The sequence below is a fragment of the Pristis pectinata genome, chromosome 11, assembly GCF_009764475.1.
Source record: "Pristis pectinata isolate sPriPec2 chromosome 11, sPriPec2.1.pri, whole genome shotgun sequence".
NCBI classification, from domain to species: Eukaryota; Metazoa; Chordata; class Chondrichthyes; order Rhinopristiformes; family Pristidae; genus Pristis; species Pristis pectinata.
Window position 1 is genome coordinate 38,254,021 of NC_067415.1, and position 27,138 is coordinate 38,281,158.

The 27,138-nt window shown below is 41.2% G+C and overlaps 1 protein-coding gene across 1 annotated transcript in view; it reads right to left on the minus strand.

The window, feature by feature from the left end:
- LOC127575991 (transmembrane protein 182-like) overlaps positions 1 to 27,138 on the minus strand; it is a 56,468-nt gene that overhangs the window by 17,927 nt on the left and 11,403 nt on the right. The window contains exons 2-3 of the mRNA XM_052026310.1: positions 8,704 to 8,889; positions 3,475 to 3,568 (exon numbers count right to left, since the gene is read on the minus strand). Of these exons, the coding sequence (XP_051882270.1) occupies positions 3,475 to 3,568; positions 8,704 to 8,889 (280 nt within the window). The remainder of the gene's footprint in view (positions 1 to 3,474; positions 3,569 to 8,703; positions 8,890 to 27,138) is intronic.

Here is a 27,138-nt window from a genome sequence, read left to right on the forward strand (position 1 = left end):
CCAGGAAGACCATGGATAAAACTATCACCCTGTAGATGTAGATGCCCAGAGCTAATGAAAGTCAGATATATCGGAATAGTCCAAGCTGAGTGCTTCAAACCTTTGTTCATATCAAGGGTCATGCAAATCTGTCCTCTTCCTGGATGAGCAAGCAAATCATCAGTCAGGGGTAGAGGGTATCTGTCCACCTTTGCTTTTCAATCTATACAGATCTGTCTTTACTACAGGAACTACCGGAGGAGTTGAATCAAAAATCCATTCAATGAATCTGATTCCTGTAGTCTCTTCAGCTCTTGCTGAATTCTTTCCTTTATACTGTAAAATACACATTTTGCCTTGAAGAACGGATGAGTTTTGGCTTCCATACTTTGACTGTTACCATGTTTATCTAGATACGGAGAGCTTTGCAAAAGGCTGTACATGGGTACAGCAAGTATTTAAGAAAGCTAACAATGTTATAATTTATTGCCAGGAGAAAGCAATACAAAAGTAGGGAGGTTCTGTTTCTGATAAATGGGGCACTTGTGTAGAAGTCCAGACATTGCTTTAATGTGGCAGGAAATATCCATAGTAGGCATTCTAGGTAGGCTATCAAATTTATCAGACTGTCACATGGGATGCTGGTGAAACAGCATCAGCAGTACCGTGTACAGTATGGTTCTCCTTATTTTAAGAAGGAAGGAAGTAATTCAGCAAAACTTTACTAGATTAATACCTGAAATAGCAGGTTGGCTTACGAGGAAAGATTTGACTGGTTTTGCTTGTACTACTGGAGTTTAAAAGACTGAGAGGGAATTTGACTGAAACATATCAGATCCTGAGTGATGCATGTGGAGAGGGTGATTCCTCTAGTGGAAGAATCCTCGTGGCCACTGTTTCAAAGTATGGGGTCAGACACTTAACACAGATGAGACAATTTATTCTTCTCTCAGAGGCTCATGAGTCTTTGGAATTCTCTTCCTCAAAAGGCAGTGGAAGCTATACCTTCAAATATTTTCAAGGTATAAGTCGAAATATTCTTGACAAGTAAAGGCATGCAAGGTTACCACAAGTAAACAGGAAGATGGAGTTGAGATTAGCCATCATCTTATTAAACAAGCTTGAGGGGCCAGAGGCTTGCTGTGGTTTCTAATTCATCAAACTGATGCATGCTCTTGAAATACCTCCAATCTAGTTTTATCTTTAATAGACAGTTCTGGGTTTTGAAAATCTGAGGAGGAAACTTTTCTTCATTCTCATCTTTTCTCATGCTTACTTGACAGATTACTATCACCCTGATTCTTTGACCAGTTGACCTATGAAAGAAAGCAAGTGACTCCTTGGCTTCAATGTATCATCTGGCCAATGCAGCTTTAATTCCTGCTCATACACATCACCATGCTGCTGTAACAGTGTCAATTTCTGCTGACATTCTCCTTCCTTCAATGTGCACAGTAAAACTCCTATAATCCAGCATCCACAGAATTTAGGTAGTGCAGGACGCTCTCACTTTACATTTTCTGGATTATTGGATATTACTCCTGCTAAAACCCCAACACATATTTGATTCACCTTTTTTAGGTGTTACACAAGAGTATAATGATTTTTCCAGTAACCTGGTATATTTAAAGGAAGCTGAGAATGGGGCCCTGCTTACATTAAGGGTGCATGTGAGACAGGACCCCAGCGAGTTTGAAACAGTTTTGAGTCTCTTTGATGGTCTCTCCTTCCCAATTTTGATAAAGGGTCTCAGACCTGAAATGTTAGCTCTGTTTTTCTTTCCACCATTGCAGCCTGATCTTCTGAGTGTTTACAGCATTTACTATTTTTATTCTACATTTCAAGTATCTTCAAATCTTTTGCTTTTCACTGATTATCAAAATATTGGCAGTCATCCCATTATGTATAATGACTACATCTGGAAAAGCCATTAGACTATTTTCAAATCTTTGAACTACAAATTACAGCTTCATTCAGCAATTTACAGAGAAGTTTCCCATGGAGAAAGGGAAAACCTACAACATAAAGAAATGGCCCTCTTTACATGTCAGTTCACATGACTTGTTTCTAACCCTTAAGATCTAAAAGGATGTAGCAACAATTCTGCAGGCTAATTTGGTGCAAATCTAAAATAAATTGCTACAGTGTACATGGAGCCAAGGAAAGCTTTTGTGTGTGATGAGAATGCCACGACAAAAAGAGGGAAGAGGCTTGCATGGCTTGGATTTTATACAGTTCAGGCAAGCCAATTTAAATAGATAAGTTGAAATACTCCTCTCCTCCAATGGGCTACAACTGTACTCAAATGACTCCACCCAACCCCTCCACCCCTTCTCCCATCCCCAGCAAATCACCACCATCCCTTAGCCTCCCCCCAACTCCCAAACCCACCAACTCCCAAACAGGCCAGAAACCATGTTTCTTTCCAAGTCCTCAAGGAGCCTCACACTAGAAGTAGCATGGCTCAAGGTGAAGTGACTAGGGACTTTGGGGTGATGGAACATCTGTCACTGTGTTTCCTGCTGTTATTTATTCAAGGCATTTCAGTCAAAGGTTTTATTTGAAATATGTAAAATGTGAACATAAGCAATGTGTTTATCTCGTTTAGCAACTTTTACGTTAGACTGATCAGACTGTTTGCAGTATTTATACGAAATAAAAGGAGCAATGCCAAATTTTAAAGGTCATCAAAGAGACCCAAAGCTGTTTTAGAACTCTGTTAATTTTATGAACAGGTCAATTAACAGCTGAGTTAAAAGCTAAATTGAGTAAAATTAAATTAAAAGACTGGAATGCACTAGATACATGGAACAGATTTTTCACATGATTCTGCCGACAGGACACGTTTTTATCATGCTCAATGGGGCTCAATGGTCAACGCCACTTGCAAAAATTAGTAAAGAATGTATTACAGATAAACTGAAAGGATTAATTGTTCTGGAATTTCAAGAAGTTAAAGGTCAAATTTAATAAACCAAGCTTCAGCAGCTAATTTAAGATGTCCGTCAATACTGGAGCAGTCCCCAAAGAGCATTGAACAGCAAATATATATCCAATTGTTAAAACAAGGATAAATGTGACACCCACAGGCTAGTTATCCTAACATCTAGGGTAGAAAAAAAGCATTAGGGTATTCCACTAGGTAAAGAAAGAACATTATTTATATAGTGCCCTTCATGTCTTCAAGACACTGCAAACCACATCTAATGAATTAATTTGAAGTATAGTTAGCTGCATTGTAGGCAAATAGAAGAGCCACTGCTATATATGAGCATTTAAATAATTCTGGTGCTACAAACGTGGCCAGTACTACATTTGGCATTATGTCACACCTGCCAAAATTCTTATGTTAGTTACTAGGCCCGTAGAGATGTCACAATGCAAAGCTTGTTGCAAGTGTTATTATCTATCAGATTTCAAATATGTTAAGCTTTGTTTTCTATGTGGATGAGACTGTTTAAACCCAATACAATGTAAAAGGTTCAGTTCACTCACAAAACACATATGATGAAAAACTGTCGTCAACATGTCGTACTCTCATTGCACAACTCCAGAAGAAACCCTCATAGTGAAAAGTCTTCGCAGATGCCTGAGGAGAAACAACTACAACTTCATAAGACAATCAAAATATACATTCTGTACTTGAAGTCAAAATTTCCTGCACTACATTTCCACCCTTCATTTAGTATAACACAACTTACTTATTTGTCTTTTGCATTAAAATGAAAAGTTTCATAGGGTTAAATTCCACACAAAACATTCATAATTAAAAGGTGAAACAAAAAGAGAGTGTTAGTAATGTTTCCTGCCTTGACAATTCAGCACCATGCATTGCAAAGTTGTAATTTGGAAAAGGCTGATAAAAAAGGAAGTTCTTGCACCCAGTAATATGCCATTGGAAGAAAATTGGAACAGTGAAAACATTTGCATTTGCTCTACAACCTCAATGAGTGAGATTTATTGAGCCCCTGCCAAATGAGAATTAGGATCACACTAACCAAACACATATCATGTACCATTCTTGCTATTAGTAAAAAGAAACACTGAAATGGTGCCCATACTGGATCAAATAATAAAGTCTGAATAGTATTCTACTTCTAAATTTGAAGGATTTTGAATTTATTCAGAAAAGATCCATTTTTTTAGCAGTTACTGTAGCAGATCTTTCAATGATGGGCTATCTTTAGGTGATAACATGTACATATTTTGCTTGAGTTTTGAAATGATCACTTTGTTTTTCCTCCATTTTTGGTTGACCTATTTTCTTAAAATTAAAAAGTCAAATCCTGCCTGAATGAAAACACAGAATTAAATCCAATCATATTTGTAGACTAAATGTGTTTATCTTGTGTTAACCCTGTTCTAAAATTGCTCTAAAGTACTAAATTCAAATCTGAAACAGCACTTGTATGGAAGTGGTATGAAAGGTGGGGATAAGGGGCAATAGTGCTTTGGTAAACAGAACATAGGTTAGGTGATAGGAGGAGTGGTTTGTACAGTTCTGCTCCCCACCCTATTGGAAGGACATGATTGCACTGGAGAGGGTGCAGAGGAGATTCACCAGAGGAGATTCACAGGGATGGAGCTGTTCACTGGATAGTTTGGGTTTGTTTTCCTTGGAGTGGATGAGGCTGAGAGGGGACCTGATAGAGGTACACAAAATTATGATGGGTTTAAATAGGGTAGACAGTAGGAAACCTTTCCCTATAGCAAAGATAGCTAAAATTAGAGTGCATAGATTCAGGATAAGGGATAAGAGGTTTAGAGGGTATCTGAGGGGGATCTTTTTCACCCAGAGAATGGTTAGAATCTGGAATGCACTGCCTGAGTGGTTTGTGGAGGCAGGTACTCTCAGAACATTTAAGAATTACTTAGACGTGCACTTGAATTGCCAACATAGAAGGCTACAAACCAAGTGCTGGGAACTGGGATCGGTATAGTTAGGTACTTGATAGTCATCATAGGCATGGTATGCTAAAGGGTCTGTTTCTGTGCTTTATGGCTCTGTGACTCCATGAATAACAGTTCATACCGGTTTTTACAGCCTTTGCTGAAATAGCAAATAGAAGGATCCTTGTAGAAATATCGGAAAACTCAGGGGCTGGAAATCTGGGGAACAGTTGGAGGAAATTGCTTCCACACAGTACTTTCACTTCTCCACAAAAGGACTCAGTTAGAGGGAAGGGTGTATTAGGAGCCTCACATCCTAAGCCCAAGCTTAATATTCAAATGACAAGAGAAAATAATTGCACTCTGCTAGTTTTCTATATTATGCTGGGCTCATTCAAAACTCTACTGTTTTTATCCTGGCTGTTGGAAGAAGTTTCTCTCTTCCATCACTGTTGTAGTCACATGCATTCGGCGGTCCCGATGTGGCCTCCTCTACATCGCTGAGACTAAGTGCAGATTTGGCAACCGTTTTGCAGAACACCTACACTCAATCCTCAATGGCCATCCTGAGCTCCCAGTTGCAGAGCATTTCAATTCCCCTTCCCATTCCCACACTGACCTGTCCATCCGTGAGCAGGCACGGTAGTGTAGCGGTTAGCGTAACACTATTACAGCGCCAGGGACCCGGGTTCAATTCCGGCTGCTGTCTATAAGGAGTTTGTACGTTCTCCCCTTGTGTCTGCGTGGGTTTCCTCCCACATTCCGAAGACGTACAGGTTAGGAAGCTGTGGGCGTGCTAAGTTGGCACCGGAAGCGTGGCAACACTTGCGGGCTGCCCCCAGAACACTCTACGCAAAAGATGCATTTCACTGTGCATTTCAATGTACATGTGACTAATAAAAAAAATCTTGTCTTGTTTTGTCTTATCTTGTCCTTGGCCTTCTCTACAGCCAGGATGAAGCCCAATGCAAACTGGAGGATCAACACCTTATCTTCTGCATGGGTTGTCTACAACCCAACGGCATGAATATTGAGTTTTCAAATTTTATGTAAACGTCCTCCCCTTTTCTTTTTTTTCCCCACTCCCCCCCACCTTTCTCCCCCAATGCCCCCCTCCTTCTGATCCTCCAGTCCTCCCCCTTTTTTTGTCCCCCTTCCCACCCTCCCCCACCCCCCTTCACCCATCTGTGTCCCCTTCCCCCTCCTGGCTCTATCTACCCACTTCATACACAGGTTCCCCTCCACCCAGTTCCAACTGTCGTTCACCTCTCCCCAAATGGCTCCCTTTCTCACCTCCTTTACTGATCCGAATCCGGCTCTGGCAGCCCTTTGTGATCCTGCTTATCTCCCTCCAGCAGCTGTAATCCATCTTCACACTCCGTTCCCCCCACCTTATCCATCTGTTCCTTTTTCTTTTTCCTCCCTGTCTACCTCCATCTATCATTCACCTGCCACGGTCTTCCATCTCCACTCCCGATCCCCTCCTCTACCTGGCACTACCCGCCTGTCATCTCCCACCCCTCCTCAGTCCCCCAAATGCCTCAGAATCCTTTCTTGCCACTCCCCTTCCCATCTTTATGCCAGCCATCTTGCCACTGCAGGGTCTCAACCCGAAACTTCGACAATTTCTTTGCCCCCCCACAGATGCTGCTTGACCCACCGAGTTCCTCCAGCACATTGTTGCTCCAGATTCCAATATCTGCAGTCTCTTTCCAATTCACCCAATTTTTTTCATCCTCCAGCCCTCTGTAAACCTTGCATTCTCCCATTTACTCTGCTTTTTAGGCAGCTGAACCTTCCTCTGACTGTGCTCCAAGACCTGAAATTCCATCTTTAAACCTTCCCATCTCTCTGCTTATTTCTCTCTTCCCTTAGTAAAATACTTGCTCACCATGTTGCAACTGTGTAAACTTGTGTGCAGTTCTGGTTGCCACACTACAGGGAGGATGTGGAGGCTTTGGAAAGCCTGCAGATGAGATTCATCAAGATGTTGCTTGGATTAGAGAGTATTATCTGTAAGGAGAGGTTGGACAAATTTGAACTGTTTTCTCTGGAACGTTGGAGGTTGAGAGGCAACCTGATAGAAGTGTATAATATTATGAGAGGCACAGATAGGGTAAATAACATCTTTTTCCCAGGGCGGAAATGTCAAATACTTGAGGGCGTAACTTTATGGTGAGAGGAGGAAAGTTTAAAGGGGATTTATGAGACAAGTTTTCTTACACAGAGAGTGATAAGTACCTGAAATGTGCTGTCAGGTGAGGTGGCAGAAGCTGATTGGATAGCAATGTTTAAGAGGCATTTAGACAGCCACATGAACAGGCAGGGAATAGAGGAATACAGACCATGTGCTGGCAAATAGGATTAGTTTAGATTGGCATCATGGTCAGCACAGAGATGGTTGGTGGAAGGGCCTGTTCCTCTGCTGTACAGTTCTATGTTCTATCCTACCATCTCCTAATGTGGCTAACTTGTCTAATAACTTAACTCTACATATTTTTACAGCGGTTTACCATAGTAAAGTCATTAAATAAACATGCAGTGTTTTTGCCAACTATAAATATGGATCACAATTGAGCAAGGAAATTGTAAACTAACATAACTTGTGCTTTGCTATGTGGCAAACCTCTTTTTTGAATGCAAGCAAGGGGGTGGTCATTCACTGGCCCTTTTTCACCATTTTATTTCCACCCAATATTGCTAATATTGTGAGAACTGGAACCCAGCCTCTATCCCTCCCACCCAAGGCTTCCATTATTCAAAAACCTCTATGCCAAATTCATTCAAGATTGAGATAATCAAAAACCCAGGCCAAGAAATCTCCAATGTGGGAATTCTATACCTCAACAGTGGTGGAGCCTCAGAAAGTGTAGTGGAGCATCCAGGTTAGCCTTCAGATAACTACCATGCAATCCCTTGTACACGGCCTTTATAGTACAGTTGGGAAGTGCCACTGACCCATGAAATTTCAGGGCCTGCACTTTTATTCTATAGTTTATTTGCACTTCTTGATGATGAAGGGTAAGTTGAACTCCCCTAAAATTATCCTTCACATAATTTGGAAAATGCTTTATTTTGTTCACAATAAAGTTCATGATAAATTTATCTGTTTCAGTCATCTCCATTGGAATAATTTAAGTGCTACTAGTTAGCAGTGACCTGTTTGGGCTTCACTTCTTTCAAAAGCACACCATAATATCAATAATGAAAAACACAATGATGCCGGAGGAACTCAGCAGGCCAGACGGCATCCATGGAGAAAAGCAGGCGGTCAAAGTTTCAGGTCAGGACCCTTCTTCAGGACTGAAGATAGGAAAAGGGGAAGCCCAGAGCTTTTGTATTTGCAATTGGAAGAAATGGAGTTAGTACAGAAAAATTAATCCAAGGCTAAATCAGCCATGATCTCATTGAATGATGCAGTAGGCAGACGTGAATGGCTTAATCCAGCTTCTAGTTCTTATATTAAGATCTCCAAGGATTTTCCCGAGGAAAACAGATAGCTTCGTTCAAAGAGAAACAAAGGACTGCAGATGCTGGAATCTAGATGAAAAACACGATGATGCTGGAGGAACTCAGCAGGCCAGGCAGCATCCGTGGAGAAAGGCAGGTGGTCAACGTTTCAGGTCAGGACCCTTCTTCAGGACTGAAGATAGGAAAAGGGGAAGCCAAGTATATAGGAGGGAAAAGCAGAGCAGTGAAAGGCAGACAAAAGTGGGGAGGCGGGGTGGGCACAAGATGGTGATAGGTAGATAGCATCATCGTGTTTTTCATCTAGATTCCAGCAACTTCAGTCCTTTGTTTCCCTTAATATCATTAATGTAGATTAGTTCTTACTTTGCTGTAGAAGCTGTACATTCCAGGAAAAAATTTAATTTTTTTCATTGTTTCAGCAATACTCCGCTGTTGAATGTGCCGTTCAAGTTGGTCTCCATGTCCACTTTGATTCCATGAATTCTTTGGCAATTTATTTATTTGATCTAATGTTTGAGTAGGTTTCAACTTTGTCCCAACTTGAGCTTCCTGTAAAGGATACATAAAGTTACTAGGATTATATTCCATTGAGTAAAAGGCAATCATATCATTAATTTAGGTAATTCATAAAAAAATTGATAGAAAAGTGTAGTGAGTCTGCATTTGTTTCCTTGTGTTTTAAATGTTATAAATTCATACTGCTGTGTATTGTTGGAAAGTTTTACGTTTAAGGATGTTGAATTATCCTACAGCAGTTGTAGGAATAGTTAATTGCCCAGACCTCAGACCGTGCAGGTTATGTACTGGAGCTATCATTGTCGTGTTGTGAGGGAATTTTGCAAGATTGGGCTGCTTAACAAAAGTTTTTGTTGTATTCACCATCCTGAAGATCAGCAAATTAAAAACAAACATTTTATCCACAAAGGCAAAACTAGCGATATTCTTCTTACTGTTACTAATAGTGTATATGCTACTAATGGCCATTTGGAGCTAAAACTAAACACAGCATACTATTAATCCACAAAATGCAGCTTGGTTCTCACCAGCCAAAGCATTCTTCTAAGTTCTGACACCACTATTTTTTTTAGTTTATGAGTCAAAGTTCCTCATTACCCAGTTAATTGCATCTGACTGGACTCAAAGTTCTCTGTTTCCTACCACAACTGTGATATGTATCATCAAATCATCAGGGTCAAATAACAAGTTATGCTCTGACAACTATTTACTGATAATTATTATATTAAGTTGAGATATCAAGTCTGCACACAATCCCAACAAGCACCAGAAAAGCGTGAGGCCCCTTTGAGATCATTGAACAAAGCACAATCAGTCGTCCTCCACTACCCCCTCCTTCACCTATCTGAATTTGTTCCCACATTATAAATTTCTCCTTTAATTCCACTCACTTTCTTCAAACAAAAGATGTAACCACAGGAACTCATATGAGTCCACGTTTTGCTTTGTAAGCTATGTATTCCTTGCTTTGATCTGACACATACTCCACTCTCACCACTTTTCATGGTATGTTGATGACAAGTTTCGTGCTGCTTAGTGCTCTTGCACAGTACTTGAAAGTTTTATCACCCTTGCTGCCAGTTTTCATCTTATTCTCACATTAACACCATCCACCTCGACTATTCTTTCCTTCTGTTACTTATTTAGCTCCTTCTTGGAAAAATCAGTGGCCAGTGTCCACTATAAGCCCACTAAGATACACTAATATCTTGACTCTACTTCTTCCCACCCTGTGAATTAACTCCTGCCTGATCAAGGACCTGGACCTGCTGCAATTCGCCTACTGCCACAACTGGTCTACAGCAGACACAATCTCACTGGCTCGTCAATCTGCTTTGGAGCACCTAGACAACAGCAAAACATACGTCAGGCTACTGTTTATTGATTACAGCTTGGCATTCAACACCATCATCCCTTCAGTACTTCAAGGATACACGCTTAGCCCACTGCTCTACTTTCTCTACACTCATGACTATGTGGTTAGATAGGGCTCAAACGCCATCTATAAATTCACTGATGACACTACTGTTGTTGGGAGAATCTCACATGGCGACAAGGAGGTATACAGGAGTGAGGTAGATCAGCTGGTTGAGTGGTGTTGCAACAACAACTTTGCACTCAACGTCAGCAAGACCAAGGAATTGTCTGTGGACTTCAGGAAGGGGAAGTCAGGAGAACACACACCAGTCCTCATTGAGGGGTCAGCGGTGGAAAGGGTGAGCAGCTTTAAGTTCCTGGGCATCAACATCTCAGAGGATCTATCCTGGGCCCAACACATTGATGCAACCATGAAGAAGACATGCCAGCGGCTCTACTTCGTTAGGAGTCTGAGCAGATTTGATATGTCACCAAAAACTCTTGCAAATTTCTATAGATTTACGGTGGAGAGCATTCTGACTGGTTGCTTCACAGCCTCGTATGGAGGCTCTGATGCACAGGATCGCAAGAGGCTGCTAAGGGTCGTAGACTCAGCCAACTCCATCATGGGCACAACCCTCCCCACCATCGAGGACATCTTCAAGAGGCAGTGCCTCAAGAAGGCGGCGTCCATCACTAAGGACCCACATCATCCGAGACATGCCTTCTTCTCATTACTACCATCAGGGAGGAAGTATAGGAGTCTGAAGACCCACAGTCAATGTTTCAGAAACAGCTTCTTCCCCTCTGCCATCAGATTTCTGAATGGTCCATGAACCCATGAACCCATGTTATTCCTTTCTTCTTTCTTTATTTTTTGTAATTTATAGTAATTTTAAGTCTGTTGCTATACTGCTGCCACAAAACAACAAATTTCATGTCATTTAAGTCAGTGATAATAAACCTGATTCTGATTCTGATTCCTATAAGGGTTCTGTTCCATTCTCCCTGCAGTGCATCTGTTCTGACCAGTTCACCTTCCACATCAGTGCTTATGAAAATTCTTTCTATTTCCTCCACTATGATCCCCCTTCCACCATAGTTACGAGATTCTCAACCACATTTGTTCCATGTCCTGTATTTCTGCTCTCATCCGGTCTCTGCCAACCCAAAAAAAAGAGCTCTCCTTGTCCTCACCCTCTGCATTCACAATACCATGTTCAGTAATTTCTGACACCTCCAATGTAACACCACTACCACACACTTGTTCCCTCCTCCCCTTTCTGAAGGGACAGTCCCCTCCAAACCACTGGTTCAATCTCCATTTCCTATCAGTACCTTGTTCTCTTCTCATTACACCTTCCTGCAGATGCAACATCTGCCTTTTAACCTTTTCCCTTCCCACTTTCCAGGGTCCCAAACACTGCTTCCAGGTGAAACAGTGATTCACTTGCACATTTATAATATAGACTCATAAATTGCTTCAATTAATTTAAATGTAAGCTTGGAGAACAGTATCTCACCTTTCAGCTGCCACATTGTAACCTTTAGGGCTGAACATTGAAATCAACAATTTCAGATAATCAACCATTCCATTCCAGTCTCGTATCTCACAGTTCCAGCATTCAACTTTTTCCTTTTCACTCTTCTGGTAAATTCAGGTCTCATTTGTCTCCTCCCAAATGCACCTCTCTCAGAAGTACCTTTTGTTATCCACAACCTTTAACACCCAGTTTCTTTCAGCAACTCCACAATTTGTATCATTTAATCTCTTACACGCTTCACCCTATCATCCAGCCTATCTTTTGATCTCCCTGCCCCTTACCCCTTTCTCTGCAGCTTAATACCTCTTTTAATCTCTGATTTTATCTATTTACAAGATCTGAAACAGTAACTATTTCTCTCTCTCCACAGGCACTGGTATTGGTTTACTATTGTCACTTGTACCGAGGTACAGTAAAAAACTTGTCTCACATGCCATTTGTACAGATCAATTCATTGCACAGTGCATCAAGGTAGTACAGGGTAAAAACAATAACAGGATATGGAGTAAAGTGTCACAGCTACAAAGGAAATGCAGTGCAGGTAGACAATAAGGTGCAAGGTCACAACAAGGTAGATTGTGAGGTCAACAGACTATCTGATCGTACAAGGGAACCGTTCAATAGTCTTATAACTGTCCTTGAGCCTGGTGGTATGCGCCCTCAGGCTCCTGTATCTTCTGCCTGATGGGAGAGGGGAGAAGAGAGAATGCTAGCTGCTTCACCAAGGCAGCAAGAGGTATAGACAGAGTCCATGGAGGGGAGGCTGGTTTCCGTGACGTGCTGAACTGTGTCCACAACTCTCTGCAGTTTCTTGCTGTCCCGGGCAGAACAGTTGCCGTACCAAGCCGTGATGCATCCAGATAGGATGCTTTCTATGGTACATCGATAAAAATTGGTGAGTGTCAAAGGGAACATGCCAAATTTCTTTAGCCTCTTGAGGAAGTAGAGGCAGTGGTGAGCTTTCTTGGCTGTGTCATCTAGGTGGTTGGACCATGACAGGCTATTGGTGATGTTCATTCCTCGGAACTTGAAGCTCTCAACCCTCTCAACCTCAGCACCATTGATGTAGACAGGTGCATGTACACCTCCCCCTTCCTGAAGTCAATGACCAGCTCTTTTGTTTTGCCGACATTAAGGGAAAGGTTGTTGTCATGACACCATGTCACTAACCTCTCTATCTCCTTCTTGTACTCCAACTCATCGTTATTTGAGAAACAGTGATAATTTGAACTGCTGGGTTCCCTAACCACAATTTTTTCCTTAATGACTACCAACTTGTGGCTCTGACATCCACCATCATGAAGTGCTTCGAGAGGCTGGTCATGGCACGCATTCGCTCTAGCCTCCCAGAAAACCTCAACCACTACAGTGGTATCATCTGCAAACTCGTAGATGGAGTTAGAGCAGAATCTGACCACACAGTCATGAGTGTATAGGGAGTAGAGTAGAGGGCTGAGGATGCAGCCTTGTGGGGCACCAGTGTTGAGAATAATTGCTAGAAGTGTTGCTGCCTATCCTCACTGATTGCGGTCTGTTGGTCAGAGAGTCAAGGATCCAGTTGCAGAGGGAGGTGTTGAGTCCCAGGTCTCAGAGTTTGGTGATGAGTTTGCTTGGAATTATAGTATTGAAGATGGAGCTGTAGTCAATAAACAATAGTCTAACGTAGGAGTCTTTACTGTCCAGATGCTCCAGAGATGAGTGTAGGGCCAGGGAGATGGCATCTGCTGTAGACCTGTTTCGGCGGTAGGCGAATTACAGTGGGTTGAGGTTTACTGGGAGGCTGGAGTTAATGCATGCCATGACTAACTTCACGAAGCACTTCATGATGGTGGATGTCAGAGCCACCAGTTGGTAGTCATTAAGGAAAATAATTGTGGTTAGGGAACCCAGCAGTTCAAATTACAAATTATTAACAGAGAACAGCTTAGCAAATTGAGTAACATAAGTTTTAAAAGCATCTAAGTGTTTAACCATAGTTTAGCATTAACTGATTCATTGACCATTTCATTATTATTCATATCATTGTATGAGCCTTTTTCCAAATTGGTAGACATAACATTATATCTAATGTAAGTTGATAAATTAACAGCATTAGCTAACTAGTCAGTTGATGTACTTCTGGTTAGCAATTGTTCCAAAGCTTATACAAATTTGCTCTGATGAGCAATGTACTTTCCTTGTCTGAGATTGTTGTGTTAGCTTCAGAAACATTGAGCCACTGAGCAATTCTGGTGGCAGATTTAGCTGTTCCACCTGTATCTGCTGGTCTGTTTAATGTTTACTTAACATCAATACACTACAATGAAAACCAAAACAAAACTGCAGATGCTGAGAATCTATAATAAAATTCCTCACACAAATACATTTGCCAGTTCTTACTATTGACCACTAATCTTTCTTGTTCACATGCAGTTAAATGCCACTTGTATTTCTGCCTACAACTAGGTAATATTGTCATTCTGTTCAACTCATAAGGAGAGACCAAATCAAAGAAAGATAAAGGGAATCTAAGATACAAACTAAGTGAAAATGAAATGGCAGCAATGTGCTAGATATTCTTTCACACACCCATATTTAAAGGAAGGCTCCTTGCACTCTGTACTAACTCAATGTAACTGCACTGTGTGATGAATTGACCTGTACGATTGGTATGTAAGTTTTTCACTGTACCTCGGTAGAAGTGACAATAATTAACCAATACCAATACCATTCTGTTGATGACATACATGGCAGAGGAATCTTTCTTTCTTATTCAATAACTTCCAGAATCAGCAAAAGCTCTGGGAAATCTTCCATTAATGAACCATATATGGCTGGGGAGGCCAGCTGCACTTCATAACGTCCCTTATTTTCCAGACTACTCTTTGATTACAGTAACCTACAGGTCAAAAAAAAGATGCAAGATGTTCCCAGAGGTATTTGTTGCGCCTAAATCTTCCAGATGTAAACTTGTTTACTTGTAAAAAAATTTTTATGGCTTTATTGCCTTTTTTAGTACTTAATTCAATTGCTGATATCATTTTGAAGTAAGTATCCTTTACCTAAATTCCATTTTGAGAACTTTGAGCCATTTATAGAGCACCTTTGCGACAACGTCCTCTAATTTTCAGAGTGAGGCTTTGCACATTAACCTACTGATTCAGATTAGGAGTGATACTGCTGAGGCAAGTTGGACGTCATTGGGGTGTTTTGTTTGGGAGGACTTTGCATCACCAATACACTCTCTACTCTAATTTTAACATGCTGGAGAATCACAAGGAGAAAGCAACTGTGATTTGGTTCACTACCACCTCTTGCCACCAGAGGTGTACTTCATGCCAGTGGGTAGACAGTCTCAGAAAGAACCCTACTTTAAATAGGCTGCCCCTCTCAGGATGTCACAAAAACCTTCTCTCTCAAGTCTATGGATATACAGGAAAGGATGCATGTCATAATGTTTCAACATATAAAGTCATACAGTAATACAGCATGGAAACAGGCCCCTCGGCTCAATTCATCAATGCCAACCATGGTGCCCACCGAGCTAGTCCCACGCCTGCATTTGGCCCAGATTCCTCTAAACCCTTCTCATCCAATACACTTATCCAAATGGATTTTAAATGTTGCTATTGTACTTGCCTCAATCACTTTCACTGGCAGCTCATCCTATCTACGCACCACCTTCTGTGTGAAGAAGTTGCCCCTCGGGTCCTTTTAAAATCTTTCACCTCTCACCTTAAATCTATGCCCTTTAGTTCCCTTTCCCTGGGAAAAAGGCTATGTGCATTCACCCTATCTACATCCCTCATGATTTTATACAGCTCTATAAGGTCACCCTTCATTCTCCTACATTCCATACGGATAAAGTCCTAGCCTGCCCAACGTCTCCCTTTAACTCAACACTCACATTTCACTGTCTATGTGTGAAGCAAGTTCACTTTGTGCCAGAATTCAACCTCTCGAGGAAGTTGATAACAAGAGAATGGCATTATTTTCTAAAGCGGGAAACCTCTCCCAAAAAAAAATCACAGTATCTCCTCCATAATAAGTATAGAATCGGATGTTTACTAGTGAGAAAAACCATTCTTCTTATGTGTATTAGATTTAACTGGCTCTGGTCCAAGGTTATCTATCCGTTATATTGACATAATTTTTCCCTTTATGCAGGCATTTCCTGATCCAGCAGGTATTCTCTGTTTCATTTCAGGTTTCAGCCACAGCTCTGACCTGCAGTTCATAGCTTTACGTGTCCCATGGTTTACTTCCTCTCTCTCTAACTTCCCTCATTAATTTTTCAACCCGATGATTCCATAAACTGGGCAACCTGCTCTCATCCTATTCTCCCCTACCCCTCCCTCTTGACAATTTAAAACTGACTTGTTTCCTCTCTTTCCAAGTTTGGTTTTAGCCTTCAGTTTGAAACGTTTTCTCTTTCCACACATGTTGCCTGACCTGCTGAGTGCTTCCAACATTTTCTCTTTTATTTCAGATTTTCAGCTTCTGCAGTTTTTTGATTTTTGATTACTATTACCATAACTTTTCTTCTTAATGTGAATGATAACATAACATACATATATGACAGGCAAGACAGAACAAGCTACAACAAAGCTATACAACTAATATTTCCATATTCACAAATACAACCTATCTGGTGGCTTTCTCACTTATTATGAATGAATCAGTTCTGTCTACACTGGAACATCTGGTGACATCTCCTTGGGGTGCGTCCTCCCTCACTACATCAGTTTCAATGGTAGCTGGTCACAGCAAATCCTTGTCAGGATCATGTGATGACTGTGATGTGTTATGTATGTAGTCTTGGAGAGGCTTATTAAGTGACTGTCTTCCAGGTGAACCAGAAATGAAATTGTTCCATTGCAATCAATGACGTGCCCCGATAACGAGCTTCCATGTGGGACATTTCATGCAAGTAAAGTTCAACTTTAAAATGACAAACATGTGCTACATCATCTTGTAGTTCCTTCTGTTTCACTTGTCTGGAACACAGAGTAACACTAAGCAGTGGCTTCACCAAATCTAAATGCATTCTGATGTGCCTACCTCTCCGTAACTCAGCAAGTGACTGTTCTAAACAGCTTGTTGATTCTCAGTCACCAGGCAAATCTTCTGCTTCAGGATAACTGCCCTTCCTTTTGGTGAAACAGCAACCCTGGATCCTCAAAGTACCGTACCACTTTGAATGCTTAACTTGTACCTTTTCCAAAAAAATAGTAACAAAATATTATCTTCATAGTCTTCTTCCCATTCATCCTAGATAAGTTCACACACCACAACAGTGGAAGATCACATGGTATCAAACTGTTGAGTTGTGTCTGGAGGCTGTGCCCTAGTAACCTCACATGACAAAGTCTTACTGGGCAGTTAGAGAGTGAGGAAACAAGCAAAGGGACATGTAAAGTTGTGATTTCCAGGTCCTACCAGGTAATGGTGTCTCACATCGAGGTGCAACAACTGGTGGTCAACTCAGCACAAAGCCATAACGATGAGCTCTCCAATCCTGCACCCCATACGGTAGTCATATACAGCAAATCTTAATGTCCATATCTGCGCATGGGCTGAGGCAAAGGAACAATGCCCAAATTATCCTGCAGAAGTTTCATGGTCCCAGAAGTACTTAAATTTCCCACCTCACAAGTACTTGTGGAACTTTGTCACTCTATTGAAGCTGTAATTGTCTGGCTCTCTCGTTTCTCTGCTTTGGGAAGGGACCTTGATGTAAAGTCAATCAATCAATCATCTCCATTGGTGTGACAAAACTATGACAATGCCATAGGATGATGCATCACAGGGCAGCAGCAATGATTTCACTGGATCATAATGGACAAGAACCTATGAACTCAGCGGCAACTGTGGTGAGTCTCGAAACTGAGCTTCTAGTTTCTTTGTCCACTTGCACTTCGTCTTGTACTTTAGTAACCTCCATAGAGGCCATACCACAGTGCTTAAAGATCTCAGGAAATGTTCACGGTAGTCAAGAAGCCATAAATAGGCCTTCAAATCTGCCAAGTTGGTCAGACTATTTGCCCAATATTGCTTTAACTTTGTTTATCTAGGTGGAGTCTTTCACTGTCCATCTTATAACCAAGATTGGCTACTTCTGAGGCACTCAAAGGCACACGCATTCCCTCAACCATACTTCTGCTTTTCAAGGTCAAAGTACCCCTTCGAGATTTTTCTTGTGGTCCTGCTCTGTCGTTCCAGACATCAAGAGAACCTACAACACTGCCTTTCGCAGGGCCCGCTCTCTCCACGACTCCCTAAGTTCACTACTCCCACCCCACCAATCCCACTCCCACCCCAGGAACTTTCCACTGCCCCCACCATAGGTGCAACACCTGCCCCTAAACAACCTCCATCATCTCCATCCAGGGACCCAAACAGTCCTTTCAGGGGAGACAGAGATTCACTTGCAACTCCCTTAATATTATCTACTGCATTCGGTGCTCCAAATGTGGCCTCCTCTACATTGGTGAGACCAAATGCAGACTAGGTGACCGTTTCTCAGAACACCTGCGCTCTGTCCACAACCGCGATCTACATCTCCCCGTTGCCAGTCACTTCAACACCCCTTCCCACACAATATGTCAGTCCTCGGCCTCCTCCACTGCCAGGAGATTTCCAAGCACAAACTGAAGGAACAGCACCTTATTTTTCATCTTGGAACCTTGTAGCCTAATGGCATGAACATTGAATTCTCCCACTTTAAGTAACCCCTCCCCACCACCATGCTTCTTCTCTTCTTCCCTTTCCTAACCTCTTTGTTTCTACTTTTTATTTCCTTTCTTTCCTTACCTTTGACCCATCCCCCAATGGATCTGCTCTCCCCTCCTCTCCCGCACCTGCCTATCACTATCTCTTACCTGCATCTACCTATCACCATCTTGTGCCCACCCTGCCTCCCCACTTTTGTCCACCTTTCACTGCTCTGCTTTTCCCTCCTATATATTGGGCTTCCCGTTTTCCTATCTTCAGTCCTGAAGAAGGGTCCTGACCCGAAAATTTGACCGCCTGCTTTTCTCCACAGATGCTGCCTGGCCTGCTGAGTTCCTCCAGCATCGTCGTGTTTTTCATCTAGATTCCAGCACCTGCAGTCCTTTGTTTCTCTCTGAACGAAGCTATCTGTTTTCCTCTGGAAAATCCTTGGAGCTCTTAACATAAGAACTAGAAGCTGGATTAAGCCATTCACCTCTGCCTACTGCATCATTCAATGAGATCATGGCTGATCTAGCCTTGGATTAATTTTTCTGTACTAACCCCATTTCTTCCAATTCCAAATGCAAAAGATCTATTGAGTTCCATCTTGAATATATGCAGTTATTGAGCCACAATAGGCCTCTTTGATAGAGAATTCTCAAGGTCCACTGCCCTCTGGATGAAGAGAATTCTTCTCATCACTGGCCTGACTGGTTGACCCCATATTTTGAGACAATGACACCTTGTTATACACACTCCTGCTGGAGGAAATATTAACACAGTGTCTAGCTTATCAAGCCCAGCAAAAATTCAGCTCATTTCAATGAGGTCAGTTCTCATTCTTTTTCATTTAAGCAATAATAGGCCTCGTCTACGTTATCTATCCTCATGTGACAAACCTGCCTGGTGAACCTTTGCTACACGCACTGTCTCACAGGTATACCCTTCCTTATGTAGCGATACCTGACCTGAGCATAGTATTCTTGATGCAATCTCACCAGGGTGTTATATAATTGGAGCAAAAGGTGTCTATCCTTGCACTCAAAAGCTCTGGATTCCAGACTCTGGTTTTGGATTGAACTAAATCAATGTCAATTTTTATACAAAATTCTATCTTATGATGATCACTATTCCCAAAGAGCCCCTTAGCTCCTATATCCTCAATTAATCCATTCTCATTACACAATACTAGATCTAAAATAGCCTGTTCCCTTGTTGGTTCATCAACATACCGATCCAATAATAATCTGTTATATATTTGTGAATTTGTCCTCCCCATTATTCTTGCTAACTTGGTTTATCCAATCTATATGTAGATTAATTCCTCTAACCCCCCACCCCATGATTATTTGTAATACTCTTTTTACATGCATCTCTAATTTCATGAGTACTCCTGTGCTCTGCAACACCTCTTCTGTTCAGGGACTGTTATACAGTTCCTAGCAATCTTTTCTGCCCCATCTTTACTGTTTGATTTTCTGAGCTATCCAATATGGCAAAGGTTGCAAAACCTCCTCTGAGTTGAGCAGACAAATCATCTGTCAGGGATTGGGGGTGACTGTCTCCACAAATTGCAATGGTGCCATCTGTCCTTACTACAGAAACAACTGCTTCAGCCAAATCCAAAAATTCAATTGGATTGATTAAAGTTGCTTCCTGTGTCTCTTCAGTTCTTCCCAACTTTTTCCTTCAGACTGCAAGGCTTAGGTTTTGCTTTGAAGGACATAAGTGTAGAACACTCCTCTAGATGAACCTTGGTTTTCATATCTTGAAAGATTCCTCATTTATCATGAAACACTTCTGGGTAGTTGGTCAGCACAAGTGATTCTATCTAATCCATGATACAAATGAACTATGAATTGTGATCATTAGTGAAATTTGCCTCAATAAACCTGCTGCTCCAAGTTTCAGAGGAAAAAGATCTTATGAATGTTAAGCGGCTCTTAGTCCTGTGACCATCCTAGTCAATCTCCTTTCATCTGCATTGCCTATTATCATAATGCAATCATTTAGAGTATGCAAACATCAAGTGAACATAGCATCCACAGTTTAGCTCCTTTCATTGTTTGCTTCTCCATGTGCAAAGGCATTTTGTCATCTGACAACTAGTGAAAGTTCATAACAGTAGGATCATAATCTTATAGGACCCTCTTCCAACGAAGATTACCACCAATTACAACTACATGGCCTCTGTCTCAGTGCATACAGCAAAAGGTTTGCTGGTTCTTCACATGACATGCAACAAAAATCAGAGAGCCATCTTGCTGGAACCCAGCAGTCATCGTCTCACCTCCTCCCACCACTGGAAGCAGAATGTGTTCAAGGGACTCATATTTTACACTGAAATCAGGAGAAAGAAAAAAAATGGCTAAATTTAAGAAAACAAAACTTCATTAGTATTTACTTCAAATATCCGGACAGTGTTCTTAGGATAATGTAATATAAAGTTTAGCATATAAGAAATGAGATCCAAAATTATTCAGTTTTATGAATATGTTGCTGTTATTATTGAGGCAACTTAAGATTTAGGAACAAATGTTTGGCTGTTGTTTGGTACAAATACAGAAAAGGTTATTGATGCATTGAATGAATTAGCCTTCATGTTTAAGAAAATTTGTGTAAGGTTCTAACTGCCTTCAAAAACATGGTTCACCAGAAATCTCCTCCAGCTCCTTCCCTTTATTTTGTTTGGGTGCTGGCTGTAAATGAAAAGCTTACTGCTCAATTTATACTCTACTTACAAATTCCCTTTTGAATAGAGTGCAGCCTCCAAGGACAATGAACTTGCCAAAGCAGGCATGTCTGTGTTTATGGATAGAGTTCTAGTGGAAACATAAGGTAGTGGCTGACTATCTCAGATGCAATTTCATCTAACAACATCTTTTTCATCCTTAGCAAGGAATCTTTTACACTTTAAACTCTGAGGCAGATGATGGCCTGATACTCAAGAAGTAAATCAGTAAGTTTTTCAGAGACTGCAATTATAAATGAAATATAAAATATTGAAAAGAGCATATAATTCATACGTACAGTAAACTGGAAAAAATAATGCTTGCGTGCAAACAAATTATGGCATGCTTATGTGGTTAACTAAATAAATTAGAACAATAAAATCCTTCAAAATTACTGGAAAGGAACTTGACCACGAAACAGGATCTGAAACTGTGAAACTATGAAAAAGGAAGAGTTATGTCATGAGGAAAATGAAACAATTTTATCACTTGGTTTGTTCTATATGCAAGCGGTATGGCCTTGCTAAGAGCAAAGTGTGCTGAATGCAGCATCAACGATTTATTTGGGTGAGTAAGGAACTTTGGTAGGTTATGGGCCAATGGTAAATGAATTAATAAATCTATATGTAACTTAGTCAATTTAAAGCCAGCAAAGAAATAGGTCAAAAAGAAATTAGCAGCAAATAAAGCAACTGACGAGGTAACTGTCTAAATGCTCGGACTATAAAATCTTCCAGCTTTTGAGAATGTACTGTAATGGTCAAATCCTTGCTGATCCAGAGTTGTTGTGGTTGTCAGCCACAGTCCATGTATACTCTCCCAGTCAAGATGGAGAGAGCCAAGATTCAGAGACTTTACAACAACTAACACAGAAATCATGAAGCATAAAACAAAATTATAATAAAAACACAAAAACACAGACATAAAAGTAAAATTATAAAGAAGTAACTCCTTCCCTCCTAATCTGCAGGTTTAGAATCCTAATCATGCACTGTCTGACCTGGCAAAGTACTGGACAGAACAGAACTGTTCTGCCCCAGAACACTAAGCAAAAGGTGCATTTCACTGTGCGTTTTGAGTACATGTGACTAATAAAGATATCTTATCAAAATAAGACCATTATAATCAATTATTGGTCACAGGAAGAAATTGAATTGAACTTGCCAATAAAGTGGAAATGACTATTGTATGCAAGCACTCATGTAATAAAACAGTATGGAATTATATCACAGTTGTCTTCAATAAAAGTGCTGGGACATGTAGGACATGCTTGGGGTGGCAGGGTGGCAGGGTGGCACAGCTAGTGCATCTGCTGCCTCATAGCACCAGAGACCTAATTCCATTCCAGACCCCTGGTGCTGTCTCTGTGGAGTCTGCACGTTCTCCCTGTGACCATGTGGGCTTCCTCCAGGTGCTCCAGTTTCTCCCACATCCCTAAGATAGTAAGTAGATTAAATGGCCACTGTAAATTGTCCAAAATGTGTAGATGAGTGGTAGGATCTGGGGGGGTGGGGGTTGTTTATGAGAATGTGGGAAAAATAAATATGGATTATTGTAGGATTTGTGTAAATGGGGGCTTGATGGTTGGCCTAAAGGGCCTGTTTCTGTCCTTTGTCTCTCTATGATCTATGATTAGATGGAAGAATAAAAGGAAATCCCACTGTAGTTAAGAATTGAGAATGTCTGAGAATTATGGCAATTGGGGTAACTTCAGAGGGTGGAGACATATGCAAATGATCTGACTCATTTGGAGCCCAAGTATAAAGCCAGGCTAAATTATTCACCCCTTCCACCCCTTGCACCTTCCCCTTCCTCACCCCCACACCCCAGAAAAAATAATGACAGTTTGTCTTCCAATCACACTCACAAGTCTTTGAGATGGAGAAAAGGCTTTGGCCACAAAATGTCAAGCATCTGACCTGTTCTGATGGCCAAAGTATTTAGGTAACTGGTCCAGTTAAGTCTCTAGTCAATGGCGACCTGGATAATGGCAATATATTGATAGCTGCTGGAACACCTCTGAAAGTTAGGTGATTAGACTCTCTCTTGTTGAATATGATCATTGCTCAGTACTTCTGTAGTAGCCAGGAAACTGCCTCTGAAGAACTCTGGAGCAATGTGATGGAGCTGAGGTGATTGACCTCTAGTATCTTCAAACACCTTCCTTTGTGTAAAGTACAACTCCAACCAGTACTTTCCCCTCAATCTTCATTGCCTTCAGTTCTCCCAGAGGCCCTTCATGCCACATAAGACGAATGCTGACTGGATGTCGAGGGCAATCACTCTCACCTCACCTCAGTAATTCAACTTGAATTATGCCTGTAATGAAGTCTAAAACTGAGTGGTCCTGGCAAAGCCTAAACTAAGCACTGGTGAACAGATTTTTACTGAACACATGCTACTTAAAAGCATTCTCGATGACATTCCCCATCACTTTGCTCGTGTTTCAAAATAGACCAATGGAGAAGTAATATGTGGAGCTGGATTTGCCTTGCTTTTTGTGGGCACACTCAGACACCTTGCCAGTTCGGTGCTGTGCCAGTTGGATGTTGGAATTGTGGCTGCACTGGATCGGCTCGGTTAGAAGTACAGTTAGTTCTAGACTATCAGTCTTTGAGACTACAGCTTTCTGTCATTTCCCTTCTTTGTTGTTTCTGGTATAACCAGCCATTTTGTGAAAGCATGTGCAGTGAATTGAACTGGATGAAGATTGGCTTCTGAGACGATGGGCATCTAAAGGGCAAGTGTACAGAGATCATTCTTACAGTGCAGTCATTGTTACTGAGAACACAGAAACAGCAGTCAGCAGGAAACAGAAAAGTTCCCCTGCAGCATCAGACAACTTAACCAATTGAAAAGCAAAAATGTCAGAATCTAAGAACAGGAAATGCAGGAATTCTCAGCATTGGGGAACTCAGTGATGTTAAAGTCTTTATATGTTAATGTTAGGTGGTTAGACTCACTCTTGTTGGATATGATTCAACTACATGATACTTCTATAATGCCCGGGAAATGAAGTTTTAACAGAAATGTTGAAAGTTCGGTAATCTGAAGTACTAACTCTGTTATTCCCTCTACATATGTAACCTGATCTGCTGAATATTTCTATTGGTTGAGTTTTTAAATTAGTTAATCTGCCAACCAATGAAAGGTTGACAGCTAAGTACTAGCCAGAAAGTCTCGCTCTTTTCTTGAATATTGCATGGGGATCTTCCACACCCTCTTGAAAAAAATCAGCATCAAGAAAGAATTCCTTGAATAGTGCACTAAATTGCCACACCAGAAAAGGTACTCAAGTTCCAGGAGGCTCTGGAACCCATAACCTTCAGAATCAAGAGTACCAACTAACATTTCCTTGCCACCTTTAGGCCTCGTCAAGAACCCAATCTAGCTGTAACCAATGAAGATTCAAATGTATATGGAATACAGAGAATTTCAAAGATTGGCTCCCTCCCAGTGGGACCTCCATAATAAAACCAATAAAGAAATTTCACCAGCTATTCATTTACAGTTTTGCAGGATGAATATTTCAAGAAAATGAATTTATGCTGATAATTTATTGTTCAGATGTGGGCATTGCTGGGAAAATAATATTTGTTGCTGATCCTAGTTGCCCTGGAATAATGATAAAAGAGTCTGCTGCACTCTTTGACACAATGATGTTCATGTATTGGGTGTGTTAGCAGAAATTCTGGGACTTTGACCATGGCAGTGAGGGAGCAGGGATACAGGATCAAGCCAGAATGATGAGTGACACAAAAGTGATGCTTTTCCTATGATGTTGCTGCTCCTGAACATCTTTATGAAAGATGTGTCAGACGTGGGAGGTACTGTTGAAATGAGCCTTATGAGTTTCAGTCGCTACGTCCACACTGCATCAAGCATGGTTTTTGGAGACTTCCAGGAATTATCATTTTGCCTGGATAAATTTATTGTGGACTTTATGGAAAAAATACATTTTCTTAGATATCTTGTAATAGACCACTGAGTGGAACTGAAATCAAGAACAAGGATATCTAATATGAAAACTTAAGAGAGACTGCTTACAGTGTCTACAGATTTTTGCAGTTTATCTCAAGTCAGGACTGAGAAATATGCTGCTGGAAAAAGTAAGAAGATTAGTGGCAAAACGTGGCATTACTAAAATTTTTCCATTGATTTGTTGACCCAACATACACTAGGACTTTGTGAGTGATTTTGATTTGCAGAAAAATGTAAAGAAATTTTCCATATGACGTGCAATTGGTTATCTATAATCAGTTATGCAACAAACTGTGTGAACACTCTGCTTGTTTGTTGAGACATGTTCCCATGGTTGTAAGTTCACTACTGTACAGTGAGTATAGTAGTGAAGTTATTAAGGAAGTGACCCAATCATCCAGGACTTTGAACAGAATTATACCACAATAACGTGTGAAAACTATATCTGGTAAGTTGCATGCCTAAATGACTGTAAAAGCCATTGGAAATCTGGAAGGAAATCTTTCACCTCCACCTACTCTCTCACCCTCCTTTGCTCACATGTGATTCCATACACACTGCATGGTTAATTATTGATGCTCCGGGGAAATCTAGTATCGACAATAAATTTTGCAATAGGAACAAAAACGAAACTAGAAATCCTCAACAGGTTTAGTCAACAGCAAGATAAGTGTAGAGAAATAAAGGACTACAGATGCTGGAATCTAAATGAAAAACGTGATGATGCTGGAGGAACTCAGCAGGCCAGGCAGCATCTGTGGACAAAAGCAGGTGGTCAATATTTTGGGTCAGGCCCCCTCTTCAGGACTCAAAAGGACCCAAGATAAGTGTTCCAGGTTGATGACCTTTCATCGGAATTAGAAAATGTTTGATAAAGGCCTATGAATAATTCAATACGGAAAAATATACATCGGACAGGTGCAGCAGGATAATAGAGGGACAAATGCCAAGTTTCAACGAGGGCCCGATGTTCTTAAACCCAAAGCATAGAGAATTCTAGAAATGGCCCCACATCTCAGGCACGTACACAGGTCTGTCCACAGTGATTACCCACCAGTGCAGAGAGCAGAATCATATAGTTATGCTGCACAGAAACAGGCCCTTTGGCCCAACCCATCCATGCCAACCAAAATATCTATCCTAGTTAGTCCTGTTTGCCTTCGTTTGGCCAATTTCCCTCTAAATCTTTTCTATCCATGCACATTGTAATTGTACCCACATCCATAGTTTCCTCTGGCAGCAATTCCATATCCTCACCACCCTCTGTGTGAACGAGTTTCCCCTCAGGATCCTTTTAAATCTTTCCCCTCTCATCTTTATTAGTCACATGTACATCGAAACACACAGTGAAATACATCTTTTGCGTAGAGTGTTCTGGGGCAGCCCGCAAGTGTCGCCACGCTTCCAGGGCCAATGTAGCATGCCCACAACTTCCTAACCTGTACATCTTTGGAATGTGGGAGGAAAGTGGAGCACCCGGAGGAAACCCACGCAGAACATGGGGAGAACGTACAAAATCCCTACAGACAGTGGCCGGAATTGAACCCAGGTTGCTGGCACTGTAATAGCGTTATGCTAACTGCTACACTACCATGTACTGAGTTTTAGACTCACCGACCCTAGGGAAAAGACTGTGACCATCCATGTTATCTACGCCCCCTCTTGATCTTATACATCTCTTTAAAGGTCACCCCTCAGCCTCTGACACTTCAGGGAAAATAGTCCCAGCCTTCCAGCCTCTCCTTATAACTTATGTCTCAATAACATCCTTATGAATCTTTTCTGCACCATTTCCAGCTTAATGACATCCTTCCTATAGTTAGGTGACCAGAACTGCACACAATACTCTAAGTGTGTCTCAGCAATGACTTATACAGTTGAAACATGATGTCCCAACTCCTGTACTCAATGCCCTGACCAATGAAGGCAAGCATGCTAATTGCCTTCTTCACGACCCTGTCCACCTCTGTCATTAT